Raw genomic sequence first — 14,399 nt, forward strand, 5'->3', positions numbered from 1 at the left:
TTGAATGTATGTGTGTGTTAAATGTATGTGTGTGTTAAATGTATGTGTGTGTTAAATGTGTGTGTTAAATGTGTGTTAAATGTGTGTGTAGATGACAAACTTGGATCGAAGTTGGATTAGTAATCAAGTGCAAAGTGATAAAATTTCGTTAACTCCGGAATATAGGAATGGTGTAGAAACTTTTTTAAAATTTGCAAGTGAAAATGGAATGGGAGAAGATGGTACAATGAAGTGTCCTTGTAAACGTTGTAGGAATTTGAATTGGTTAAGCATCGATGATGTTAGATTCCATTTATTTGCTAAGGGGATGCTTGAGGGTTATACCGTTTGGACATCACATGGTGAAGAAAGAGGAAGAAAACGTAGTCGAACATCGCATAATCGTTATTGTGTTCGGGAACCTACGAGGGTAGAACAACCGGTAGATTTGAATGCGATGCTACATGATTTTGCCGGTGAAAATTCCGAATTTTATAACAACGTGGATACGGGAACTAGGAATGTAGAAGAAGTTCCAAATGATAGTGCAAGAAAATTGTATGAGGTGATTGTTGAAAATGGAGCACCTATTTATCCCGGTAATACGAAGTATACAAGATTAAGCTTTACCACAAAATTGTTAGAATTCAAGAATATCTCACATTGTAGTAATAAGGCTTTTGATAGTTTGCTTACACTTTTTGCGGATGTATTACCAAAAAAACACACGTTGCCCCAAACTTATTATGAAATGAAGAAGATAATGAAGGGTTTGAGGGTTGAATATCAAAAGATTGATTTATGTGAGAATGATTGTATGTTATTTTATGGAGATGACAAGGATAAAGTTGTGTGTGATATATGTGGTCAAGATCGTTATCGGGATGTTTTGAGGAAAGATGGTAAAAAAATACCAAAAAAAATATTGAGACATTTTCCTTTGATTCCTCGACTACAACGCTTGTATATGTCAAAACATACATCCGACCATATGAGATGGTACAAGAATCGAGATGTCAAAGATGGAGAAATTAGTCATCCCGCGGACGGAGAAGAGTGGAAAAATTTTGATCGTCGATATCCATCATTTGCTCAAGAAATTCGTAATATAAGGCTTGGCCTTGCAACCGACGGTTTCAACCCATTTGGCCCTACCGGGAAAAAAACATATAGTGTGTGGCCCATAGTAGTAGTTGTCTACAATCTTCCGCCATCAATGTGCATGAAAAAACCCTATATGTTTATGACCGATATAGTGCCGGGTCCGAATAGCATTGGCAAAGATATTAACGTTTGTCTAAGGCCTCTCATTGATGAATTGAAGATATTGTGGAATACAGGAATTGAAACATATGATCAATCTTTGAAACAAAATTTTACAATGAGAGCGGCTCTTATGTGGACAATTAGTGATTATCCCGCTATGAGTATGATAAGTGGATGGTCGGGTAAAGGAAAATTAGGATGTCAAGTGTGTCTTGGAAGTGTGCAAGGGTTTCAATTAAAACATTGTGGTAAATGTAGTTTCTATGGCACGAACCGAATATTCCTTGAACCGAATGATCCACTACGTCGGAAAAGTAATTTGTTTGATAATGCGGAAAGAAGAGTGTTTCGTGGTCGTTTGTCCGGGGAGGGTGTAAAGGAGTTGCTTGACGGTTTAGTTTTTCCACCACCCGGAAAGACTAATACAAAGGCGAGGAGTATTGGATATGGGGAAGAGCATCATTGGACTCATGTTCCAATTTTTTATGAACTCCCTTATTGGTCTTCACATAGTTTACGATATTCAATTGATATCATGCATACGGAAAAAAATGTTTTTGAGAACCTATTTTTTACTATTGTGAATGCGAAGAAGTCAAAGGATCACAAAAAAGCAAGAGCGGATTGCAAGCACTTTGGTGTGTTACCTCATTTGTGGATTGATGAAAATGGCAAGTCACCCAAAGCACCTTTTTCCATTACAAGAAAACAACGTAAACTTTTGTGTGAATGGATTAGTTCACTGAAACTTCCAGACGGTTATTCCTCAAATATATCTCGTTGTTGTAATGTTGAGGAGTGTACATTTTATGGATTCAAATCGCATGATTGTCATATATTTCTTCAAAAATTATTGCCTCTTGCAATTCGTGAGCTTTTACCGGCGCCTATTGCGGATGCCATCACGGCAATTGCAAATTTTTTTCAAGATTTGTGCTCATCCACGGTTACAAAAACCGATTTGGAAATAATGGAAAAATCAGTTGTGAAAGCATTGTGTTTGTTAGAAACAATTTTTCCTCAAAGTTGGTTTGATTCGATGGAACACTTGGTTGTGCATTTGGCGGAAGAAATTAGACTTGCTGGACCTGCTTACTGGCATTGGATGTATCCAATTGAGCGTTTATTGGGGAAACTAAAACAAAAGGTCGGCAATAAAGCAAGAGTTGAGGGTTCCATTGCCGAACGATATATGGAGGAGGAGATTGTCAATATTTGTGCGTTTTACTTTGCATCCGACTCGATTCACAATAAATTAAGTCGTAATGAAGTTTTGTTTGATGTACAAAAGACCGACAAATTAGAAGTTTTTAAATATCCATGTGATTCTCTTGGAAAAGAACGAAGTCGATATTTGAATGATGATGAGCAATTATTAGCTGATGAATATGTTCTTCTAAACTCTCCTGAAGTTCAACCTTATCTAAGGTATGGTATTTTATAATAAATTTTTGTGAAGATGTCGATACATTTTATGATAAATTCATGTTACTGACATTTATGCATTATTGTAGGAGGTACCAAGATCGAGTTATGAGACAACGTCCTGAGACAACGCCACAACAATTAGATCATATTGTGAAAACTCGATTCAAAGCTTGGTTTAAGAAAAAGGTTGAGAAAGACGAGATAGACGGACCTCGTTTCATGGACTTACTAGAAGGACCGGCATTAAAGGTCATGACTTTTGAAACTTGTCAAGTTAATGGATATAAATTTTCAACATCATCCGCATCCGGTTCCGGTGTTGTTGTTAAGGGAACTTTGCACGAAAATAATCTTGATTATTATGGTCAACTAATAGAAATTGTGAGACTTATTTATCAAGGATGCAATCACGTATATTTGTTCAAATGTATTTGGTTTGATAGTCTCGGAAATGGTGTGAGGATCGATAAGAATCGAGTGGTGACGGTTGATATAACTTCAAGATTGAGATCTAACGAAGTTTTTATTTTAGCTAGTCAAGCCTCTCAAGTATATTACGCTCCTAGCGTATTGGATCCACGAAGCAAAATATATACGGTGGTCAAATCTAAAAGTCGTCCGATTGATGAGTCAATTATTGTGCAAAACGATATAGAGGATGCTTTTCAAGAAGATAGATCTAATGCCGCTAGCTCATTTTCATTATTTGTTGATTTTGCACAATATGGACAAATACCATTTATTCGGCATGAAAATCAAGATGATGATGATGATGAAGAAGACGAATTGCGAGATGATGAAAATCAAGAAGATGATGATGATGTTGAACACAATGAAGAAGAGGAAGATGATAATAATGAAGAAGAGGAAGATGATGAAGATGATGACGGTTTTGATGACTTTCAATGATGTTTAATTTTGTGTAATGATTTATAATGGTGTAATGATATACAATGGTGTAAATTTGTTGTTGGTATTTTGTGATGTTTGGTTGTTGAGGATGCTTGGTTTTGATTGTTTGGTTTGATTTTGTTGTTGGTTTGATTGTTTGATTGGAAACTGCAGATTTTGCTGCAATTTTTTTAAAATTTCACCAGCAAAACCGACCGAATGGTCACAAAACCGACCACTTTTTACCATATTGATGCCAGAAAACCGACCACATTCGACTATAACCGACCGTTCTCATCACATAAAACCCAGAAAACCGACCGTCTTCAACAGAATTCGGTCGGTTATGAGACGGTCGGTTATGTGAATCAGGGTGACCTACTGCCACAAACCCGACCGGCTCATAACCGACCACTTATAACCGACCGTGGCAGGATTTGACCTCGGTCGGTTTTGCGTAAAACTCAGTCAAAGTTTTCATATTTAATTTGTCATAATATATATATATTATAATAAATATAATGTCCCAGAAAACCGACCGTACTCAAGTAAAACCGACCGAGCTTCTCCAGAAAACCGACCGTCTTTACCTATAACCGACCGCACTCATGTAAAACCGACCGTTTTCCCCTTTGACTTCGGTCGGTTTTAAGTAAAAGTCAGTCAATGTCTATATATTATTTATTATTTATATATATATAATTATAATATAAACAAATATATATATTATATAAATATATATATATATATATATTATTTTACATGTAATATTTATATAAAATATATTCTGAATATAAATATATATATAGTCACTTCAGTCTTCATCATCTCTGCATGACTGATACACGTATGGTTACAAGTGAAGTGTTCGGAGAGAAAGGTGTGGAACATAACTCTTGTTTCCTCCTTTCCTCACGGTGACAAGTAAACATTGTTCCTCCCATCCTCTTTGACAGTATTCAAAGCAGATCGTACGCTGACTCAATACTATTCAATACAACGTGTTTATATATTATTGGCTCATTTTTAATATATATTATTTTAACTTTTGTTTCCTATTTACTTCACGTGCCTAGAAATTAAGATTATTCCGATCTATGTCGTGTTCCTAACTGATATATGTCATAAGCAGTGTTGTAATTAAAAATCGCCGATTTAACCGAGTAATCCCCGATTAATCCACTGCAATATCGAACATTGATTGCATTTTTGAAATACGCATATATATTTCTTAATCGAAGTACATATGATAAATATGAAAATTAAAATATTATATTACTTTAAATATGAATAATTATAGAGTTTATGAATATAATAAATATATTAGTTGCTAATATATAGTAATATTACTTTTGATTTAAAATTAAAATATTATTAAATAATACTAGCTATTAATATATAATAGCATCCTAATATTTTTAATATTAAAATATTAAAAGTTATGGTTTTTATTTAATTAAATAAAACCCTAAATTTAGGGTTTAATAATAAAACCCTAAATTTAGGGTTTCTTAAAACCGACCGATTTTTGCTAAAACCGACCGCTTATTTTTTTGCGCCCAATTTTTCGCGAAAAATTAAAAGACGCGCCTTAGTTAAACGACGGCGTTTAGGTATATTCAATGACATAACCGACCGCACAGTCGGTCGGTTTTATGCCCTGTATAAATAAAAAAAGACAGCCGTTACTTATATTATTGCCTTATATTTCTTTAACCTCTCATCTCCTCTCAACTCTCAATCTCTCTCAATCTCTCTCGCTCTCAACCCTCTCAATCTCTCTCGCTCAATCTCTCTCAATCTCTCTCGCTCTCAACTTCCTCTCTCTCAATCAATCTCAATCTCTCTCAATCTCTCTGCAAATGGCTCTCTCTACTTCAACTGCTGCTGCTCTTCTTCAATTGTTGATTTTGGTTCTCGATTTGTGCTGCCCATTTGTGCTTGGTTCTCAAAGGAGGGCTCGTTATGCTAGGAAGAAGAAAGCCCCTTCTCGTTTCAGTTTTGCTTCGGATGAACCCAAAGGGGTATGCTCGATTCTATTTCGCTTTTTAAAATTTTCAATTTTTAGTTTGTATATGTTGGTTGTATGTGTGAATCTGTATATATATGTGTGTATATGTATAAGTTTGTGTTAATTTCTGTTAATGTGTATGTATTTGTGTATGTGAGTATGTTTGTATGTGTTAATTAGCATATACGTGTATGAGAAATTTTGCATGCAATTTGTTCGTCGGTTATGTGTAATTTGTTGGTCGGTTATATGTGGGGTGAATTTTTTCTTAATTTTTCAAGTTTCGTTTCGGATGAACCAAAGGGGTATTTGTATGTGTTTGTATAGTTTGTGTAATTTGTATAATGTGTGTGTTTGTATAATTTTTGTAATTTCTTTTTGTATAATTTGTATAGTTTGTATAATTTTTGGCCTCCAATTTGTATAATGTGTGTTTGTATTTGTATGTGCTTGTATAGTTTGTGTAATTTGTATAATGTGTGTGTTTGTATAATTTTTGTAATTTGTCTTAGTATAATTTGTATAGTTTGTATAATTTTTGGCCTCTAATTTGTATAATGTGTGTTTGTATGTGCTTGTATAGTTTGTGTAATTTGTATAATGTGTGTGTTTGTATAATTTGTGTAATTTGTTTTTGTATAATTTGTATATTTTGTAACTTAATTTTAATGAATTGTATTGTAGGGGCTCTTTGGTTGGGTGATGATAGTCGTCATGATTTCAATGACGATATATATCATGGCAAGAAAACGGAAAGCAACGGACAAGGACACCGACAAAGGCAAGGGAAAGAGTGTCGGTAGTAGTACAAACAAAAGAAGGCGAAGGGAAAAGGCAAGGGAAAAGGAAAGGGAAAGACGGGGTTGCGTGACGAGCCAACGGATTCGGAAACCGAATCGGAGCATAACACGAGGGAGGCGGAGGCGGAGGCGGAGGAGGAACCGGCGAGAAGAGTTGTGAGGATGCCACGGTCACATTCATGCGGCATTTTTGGAGCTAAGATACCAACAAGACCTCGACGGATCAATATCTCCGATGGACAGTAAGTATATTGTTTTATATGTTGTGTTTTGTAGTGATTTGTAATGGTTTTTAGTGTTAAATATATGTAGTGTGCGTTAGTTATTAATATTAATTTGTTCACGAGTTAATATTTATAATGTTCTTATATAGTATTGAAGATAATGAGGCAAAAAAGACTTTGCTTGCGATTATTCGGGCAAGATGGCCTTTGGGTAAGTACACGTTTAGTGACATAGACGCGGCTTACCCAAAGTGGCTCGGTCTAAGGGTTGAGGAGTTTCTCGTAAGTACATTTTTGTTTACATAATATGTTATTGATTTTGTTGGTAATTGGTTTGATTATTCAATTTTAATCCTTGTACTTGTTGATATTATGTAGAAATATTATAGGCAATTGAAAGGTCAAAGCCGTTCACAAGCCAAAGCTATCATTGAAGATCACATAAAGGTCACAATCAAAAGGACCATGAATGAATTGAAGAGGAGGATCGAGAGGAAGTCAAGGGAGGAAGGGGTTTCGAAGTTGGCTTTGAAACCGGAATATTGGAATATCATTTTTTGGAAAGATCTTCTCAAGTATTGGGACACGGATGAAGGCCACTTGCATAGGTCGGAAGTTGGAGCTGCTAATCGGCAACGCGTGGAAAGGTTGCATAGCGCGGGTGCTCGCTCCTTCAACCGTGTGCGCGAGGTAGTACTATTTTTAATATGCAAACACCCACACACATTTTGTTAGTACCTTATAATTATATAATATATAATATGATAATGCAAATGCTAATATAAGTTATTTTGTGGTATAATTAAAGAACATGAAAAAGAAATTGTCTAAAAGTCCGACAAAGCTTGAGGTGTGGGATGAATGCCACACTAGGATCACCTCCACTCCCGAGAGCCGGATATATACTACCCCCGCCGCTATGCGCATTGCGGTAATCTTCTAATTTTAGCATTTTAATTAATTGTGATAACCATGAATACGTCAATATGTTTATATGTTTAATTAATGCTTATATCTTCTAATTTTAGCACTTTAATTAATTGTTTATATCATAACCATGAATGCTAATCAATTGTGATAAATGTGTAGGAACGATATGCCTCCATTCTTGATCGTATGCCGGTGGAGGTTACTCAAACGGGGGAGCGGGATGAGCCTTGGGATTGGTGGATGGAAGCAATGGAGGTTCCCCAAGGCGAGAGGCCAAAAAAGAACTATGTTCTGGGGTTCCCCAAAGCTCGAGCTAGTGATTTGATCCCAACACTAGCCACGCGCTATAGGGATTCCACCCGTGGCGGCGCCGGCTCATCCTCATCCGCTCCAACACAAAATCCGGTGGTTCCCGATTCCATCTTCCTCCCGATTGTCCGCAATGTGCTCAATGAAACCCGTGCCAATCCTCTGCAATTTGCTCGTCGCCTATCGGATGAGGAGATAACAACCTTTGCACGCACAGCCCTCGAGGCATCCGATCCAGCCGCTGACCCGGCTCGGAGGGCGGAATGGAATAACCTTCTTGGCGGCGAGGTTGTGCATATTGTAGGGACATTGCTCGAGGATGTCCTCCAAAAAATGGATGCTCGTGCTAAAATGGTAATACACTTATGACTTAATGCTTTGTTTTTTGTTTTTGGTTGATATGTAAAAATGAATGGATTTCTAATTGTTTGACATGTTTTTGTAGGCAACTGCGCAAGAGGGAGAGAAAGATTACACGGATGTGGACGAGGACACGGATGGAAACACGGATGATGAGGGTGAAGGCGAAGCCGGCGGTGAAGGTGGTGGGGAAGGCGGTGGTGAAGGCGGTGGTGAAGGCGGTGGTGAAGATGGTGGCGAAGGCGATGGTGAATCATCCGATGTTTCTTTGACCGATTAGTGTAATTTATAATTTAATCTTAACGGATGGTATATATTAAGACAATGGTTGGATTTGGATTGTGGTGAATGTTTGTGTTTTGAATTGTTTGAATGTTTGGATTTGTAATTAGAATGTTTGAATTTGTAATTATAATGTTTGGATTTGGTTTATTTAGAATGGTTTCGTTTAATTTTGTTGTTGGTATTTCGTTTAATTTTGTTTATTTAGAATGGTTTCGTTTAATTTTGTTGTTTGGATTGTGGCTGGTATGGTTTTGGTATGGTTCTGGTTTGGATTGTGGTTGGAATGGATTGGAAACTGCAGATTCTGCTGCAATCTTTTTAAAAATGCACCCAGCAAAACCGACCGAATGGTACCAAAACCGACCGTTTTTTACCATATTGATGCCAGAAAACCGACCGCATTCAACTATAACCGACCGTGCTCATTACATAAAACCCAGAAAACCGACCGTCTTCATAATAAGTCGGTCGGTTATGAGACGGTCGGTTATGTGAATCAGGATGGGCTACTGCCACAAACCCGACCGACTCATAACCGACCGCACATAACCGACCGTGGCAGAAGGTTGACTACGGTCGGTTTTGTGTCAAAGTCAACTCAGATAAAAAACACATAACCGACCACTTATGTCGGTCGGTTTTACTAGTCGCTTCTGACGTGGCGTGACACATGTTGCCACGTGGTGACAGGTGGCATCAAGTGGGGCCACTTTTCTGGGAACAAAAAGGCACATAACCGACCACTTGCTTGGTCGGTTTTAAGGGTTAAACCCGACCAATTCACGTAACCGACCAGGGTTTAACCGACCAGCCATATCGGTCGGTTTTAGGCTTATAACCGACCGATATTCTTCATAACCGACCGATTCTGTCGGTCGGTTATGTCCTGTTTTCCCGTAGTGTTGCTATTGTTCTCATATTCTATGTTCTCTCCTGAGCATGCCCCTAACAACAATACAAAAAATTCAAATTTTAAAATACAAGCAAAACTTCTTCCGACTTTAAAAAGCTCAAGATATGGAAAATTATTAAATAATTATTTCCCAAAATATCTTTTGGAAAAGCAGAATTAAATTCAAAGGGCAATTAAACCAGCTGTCAGAATACAAAGGGCAATTAAACCAGTTGTTCAGGAATACAATTAAATAAATACCCTTACATTTTAAAATGTAGTTGATAACCAAAGATCAAGAACGGTCAAATAGAGAGCCAGAAAACACTGGTTCCTCGAAAAATCAGTAGGCAACCGACAAAGGTAAGAAAAAAGTCTTAGATGCACCAATCCATGAGAGTTATGAAATCAAGGACTAGACAATAGATAGTCTCCAATCAAACCGACAGCAAGATTAGTACCCCTAGTTCCAAAAGCTTTCTCAATTTCTGCCATCTTCTTCCTGCGAAGAGTCTGCAACTCTTGCAATTTTGTTTTGGAATAATCAACACGAGCCTGCAGATCTTGTACATTAATTAAGCCACGAGCCTACAGACCTTGTATATTCATTTTGGCATCGTCAACATGAGCTTGCAGTTGTAGAACTTCAGTTTTGGCCCCTTCGATACAACAGTCAATTCCATGAAGCTCGGGAATCAAGGGCTGAGAAAAGCAAAGATGTTCTATGTAGTTCAAGCGGTTCACCACCCAATTTACATCGAATCCCTGATTCTTCAAGTAAGCACATATCCCTGTACCCATCAATCATCTCACGATCAACCTCAGTCAGAGATACTTTACCGAAGTTATCAAGGGAGGTGCACAATAGGTTCAGATTCATTGCACTCAACATCTTGTTTTTTGTAGTAAAGTGCTCAAAGGTTTCCGGATACATATGCATTATGCGATGAAGCATGCATACAAACTTCGGGTTTACCACGTGGCCCCGCCATAACCCAGAATCTTTATCCCCCTGGGAAGAGCTTGCCTGATCTTTTTTGGTCCGTTCCAGGGCAGCATCACTACGTCTAACCCTGTCAGAATCTACTACCAGGTCTTCCATAGCATGCTCTTCCTGCACATTCATGTTTACAGTGTTAACACTCAGATTTTGATGTATATTGTGAGAATTAACCAGCTCCTTGTTTGGAGCTGCCAAATGATCTTGTAGCAGAACATATTGTTTTGTCATAGAAACTCCTACTGTTTGAGGAAGCATGTTCTGTAAATGATATGGTGTAACCCGGGTTATCCAACCCGGGCCTATTCAAGAGCCTCGATTCCCGGGAAGCCACCAGGAACGAAACACAATCCACCAACCCTACCAGAGTACGCCGTCCGGATAAGGTACAGGACCCGGGTACACCATGGGTATATCCGGACCATACTCCTCGACCGGGATCCAAACTTGTACCAGCCGACACTTGCTGCACAAGGCACAGACTGACACAATAAAGACAAATGTAACGGTCAACTACTGGCGATAGAGACAAGCCAGGGAACATTCCAAAATACTACTCCTACGCTGACACCTGCACACGTGTAGGGGATCGAACCCCTACACGTGTAGGACCAGGATCCAGGTACGCACCCTTAAACCCTAATCCTTGGCCTATAAATAGACCAAGGATCAAGAGTTTAAGGGTGACAACTTCTCTTTACACTCATTCTCACACACACTTACACTCAGCATATATTTAAACACCCACAGCCACCAGCCACCAGCAACCACCACACATACACCTTCACCCACCACATATAGATAACACACTTTCTCTAATCTTTATCCTTCCGAAACCTACGCTTACTCTCACGCCGGAGGCGCCGCGGGGTCAAAACCCCCCTCCGGTGTTGTTTTGTAGGCTCCCATCCAGCAGCTACACCGCGGAATCACCAGCCACGGCGGAGGAAGGACCGGGATCGGAGATTGGCGTTATCAGTAAACAACCAAAAAGATCAGTTTATCTTAAGGCTCTCAGCTAACACAGAGAGGGTTATTCATATGTACATTTAGTTTTAACTAAAACATTGTAACTAGAGACTAGTACATTACACATTTTCGCCATTGCTGCTGTGCTTGATATATGTTGGTAGAGCATCTAATTGACAATACTTGCACTGTCCCAACAACTGATGTGTTTACAATTACAGATATTAGTTTAAACTAAAAAAAGGTAAACCAGCTAGCGTGTGACTTCAAATTTTTGGTCACCTTATTTTTGGGTCTTCTCTTTTTTATCAATGAGTTCACCAAACAATATCGACTTAGAGTAAATCCAACAATGTCCTAAAAAGTGTTGTATAAATATATTAAAAAATAATGTCCTATTGATTTAGGACATTATCTTGGTATATGAACTCCAAAAATATGTTGTGATTGTGTCATGTAATTAAAAGTATTATTATTGGAGCAAAGAGAAAATATGAGAGGAGAGAGATATGTTGAATGCAGGGAAACTAATTTTTTATTGATAAAAATTATTTAGGACATGCATATATAGTGGTGCCTTGAGAATAATGCACATGTTGTATGTGCTAGTGTTTTAGGGAATCACAAGGCCATTATTGGAGCACTCATTTGTTACAATTTGACTTGTTCGAATATTGTTGAACTTGCTTCTAAACATATAAATGCCTACATAATTTGCCATCTAAATCATCAAATTTAGAATTATAATGGAGTCTTTCTTTTAATTTGGGCAACACCATTGAGCAAGTTGACATGTGTCCAATAGTTGCTTTATAATAAATATACTTATATTTATAATATAGAAATAGTAAACTAGCTTATACACTCAAATTTCTGGTTCCCATGTCTAATCTAGCAACTAATCATTAACACCCGCCTAACCCAGCCCATCAAGTAAGGACAAGATTAGTTTGAGTTTCAATTTAAATCGCCCATACATTCAGTTTTACTCTAATTAAGTCAGTTGTGTATCAAAGTCCACACTAATATAAGATCTATTCAAAGAATTTAGTGATTGTTTGGATCAAGGGAATCAATCTATGTTTATTAGAGTCTCATTCCCAATATCAATAACTGGTTTAGAATCCTATAATCGAGACAACACATTGGTGTTTATTTGTGAAAATAGTATAGTCTAACTTGACAATGGGCCACAATACATAAAAAATAAAGGATGTATATTTTTCGTTGCAAACTAACAAATGCTATCTTCTAATATGATTCAATTCTATTGATCTAGATCTCGGATCCCTTACAACCCAAATAGACAAGTGCTCTTAAAAGTTGAAGTTATGCTATATATTTGTGCACCCGGGTATACAAATTGTTCATATACTAATTTTCAGAAAAAATAAATATAATGAATTCTCAAATACTATGTATTTATCAAGTGTATAACATGCAAAGCACCAGTTCTAGAAAATGAGGGAGGTATTTCCACAGAAACTAAATGACATAATCAACCAATAGTTTACAGCAATATACGACATAATCAACCAATAGTTTACAGCAATATACACAGTGGTATAAGATAGAGACAATGTCCGAATAAACCAAATATAAATAGATTTTTAACTACATTATTTTAGTTTAGAAGCAAATAAATATTATTAGTTATAAAGAATTATAACATTCAATTGACTAACATTCGGAACTCAATTAAATATTCTATATTTCAACAACTTCTATAAATATATGTAGTAATTACCCTTTGGATGTTTAGAAGTATTACCACGATTCCGAGCTTAATTTCTTTTTAAAATAAATATAAATTTGGCTGCAAATAATAAGAAACATTAAAAAGATAGTAATACTAACTTATGCAAATAGCTTATATCATTCATATACTTTCACAATGTTGAGGACCGCCGATGGAAGTGATGCATCGTCACCTACCGGTTAACAAGTTGTTACCCCTTCAATAATTGATGTGTACAAATACAAAAAAGAAAGTAGACCAGATTCTGAACTCATATCTACCTTATTTACCTTCCCCTTCCCTTGCCGTGTTTAAAAATTTGTTTTAATTTCATATCCATTTGCATGTATTTATAGTAGAAGAAACTTTATTTCTATATCCTCAAGTTATTCCTATAGCACAAATGATACTACTAGAAAGACACGAATAAATAAAAATATATACACAAACAACAGTTCAAATACAGAGAACGAGGAATTCTAAAAAAAAATCTTGTGAAAATGAGGCAAACAAGGACTCAAAGACAAGGAATAAAATATTTTTGCGAAATGAAATACGTGGAAGGAAGATATTTAACCTTTGTCTTGCTATACCAAAACATATAATACAACCATCTATGTTATGAAGAATATAAGTTAACATAGTTAACATGTACTGATTAATGTAAATCTAGAGTGGTCGATCTGTCTATGAGGGTGCAACCCCACACTGATGGAATACCCACAAAATAGCAAAGTGAATTCTTCATATGTAGTAATGTATCAATTTATGTTAAGATGTAAGTATGATGTATGTACAATGATATCAGCATCATGATGACATTATTAGGGTTCACAATAGAATACTTGGGGACCAAGTAGGTTACTTTTCTATGAGACGACACCTTCTTCCTTCTTTGTAAGACTACAAATATATCAAATACACATCTCCAGTTTTCTAAACATTATCCCTCATTTGATCAAGCAACAAGAGTGAAGATGTATTAACCTAACCTATTATATGTTGTCCTAAGTTGTACTGTTACACTTCTAGAGCTTCATGTAACATATAATGAGTTGGTAGGATTCCTTATATCGTAATCCACATGGTAATGGGTAATGTAGGTAATTTGATATGAGCAGCGGTACTTTGCCTAAGAGTTAAAAGGAGAAGGTTGTTATTCTAAATTCCAAGATTTAGCTGCTTACCTCTTTGTGAAATTTATTATAGCCTGAATTCCTCATATCTTCTCTCCAGCCACTACGCCATAGATGGGCAAATAAGACACTCAAATACTGTTACCTTAGACCCATTTGATGTTACAATAGGTCTAATGTA

General features: G+C 36.8%; 2 protein-coding genes across 2 annotated transcripts; both read left to right on the forward strand.

The window, feature by feature from the left end:
• The first annotated feature begins 208 nt into the window (after positions 1–208).
• LOC108201296 (uncharacterized) lies at positions 209–3,143 on the forward strand. The gene is made up of 3 exons (XM_064085148.1): positions 209–2,673; positions 2,760–3,054; positions 3,117–3,143. Exons 1-3 carry the CDS (start codon positions 209–211, stop codon positions 3,141–3,143), a joined length of 2,787 nt encoding a protein of 928 aa, XP_063941218.1.
• Positions 3,144–6,395: 3,252 nt separating this feature from the next.
• On the forward strand, positions 6,396–8,755 carry LOC108208667 (uncharacterized). The gene is made up of 6 exons (XM_064084943.1): positions 6,396–6,617; positions 6,749–6,881; positions 6,978–7,289; positions 7,408–7,530; positions 7,689–8,192; positions 8,284–8,755. The coding sequence occupies exons 1-6, from the start codon at positions 6,538–6,540 to the stop codon at positions 8,476–8,478; spliced, it is 1,347 nt and encodes a 448-aa protein (XP_063941013.1). The 5' UTR covers positions 6,396–6,537; the 3' UTR covers positions 8,479–8,755.
• The last annotated feature ends 5,644 nt before the right edge of the window (positions 8,756–14,399 follow it).

This window comes from Daucus carota, chromosome 9, assembly GCF_001625215.2.
Source record: "Daucus carota subsp. sativus chromosome 9, DH1 v3.0, whole genome shotgun sequence".
NCBI lineage: Eukaryota > Viridiplantae > Streptophyta > Magnoliopsida > Apiales > Apiaceae > Daucus > Daucus carota.

Coding starts and splice junctions, on each gene's coding strand:
- LOC108201296 (XM_064085148.1), top strand. CDS start 209: ATGGGAGAAGATGGTACAATGAAGTGTCCTTGTAAACGTTGTAGGAAT. Junction 2,674..2,759: donor GAAGTTCAACCTTATCTAAG/GTATGGTATTTT, acceptor GCATTATTGTAG/GAGGTACCAAGATCGAGTTA. Junction 3,055..3,116: donor ATGGTCAACTAATAGAAATT/GTGAGACTTATT, acceptor TTGGTTTGATAG/TCTCGGAAATGGTGTGAGGA.
- LOC108208667 (XM_064084943.1), top strand. CDS start 6,538: ATGCCACGGTCACATTCATGCGGCATTTTTGGAGCTAAGATACCAACA. Junction 6,882..6,977: donor TAAGGGTTGAGGAGTTTCTC/GTAAGTACATTT, acceptor GATATTATGTAG/AAATATTATAGGCAATTGAA. Junction 7,290..7,407: donor CCTTCAACCGTGTGCGCGAG/GTAGTACTATTT, acceptor GTATAATTAAAG/AACATGAAAAAGAAATTGTC.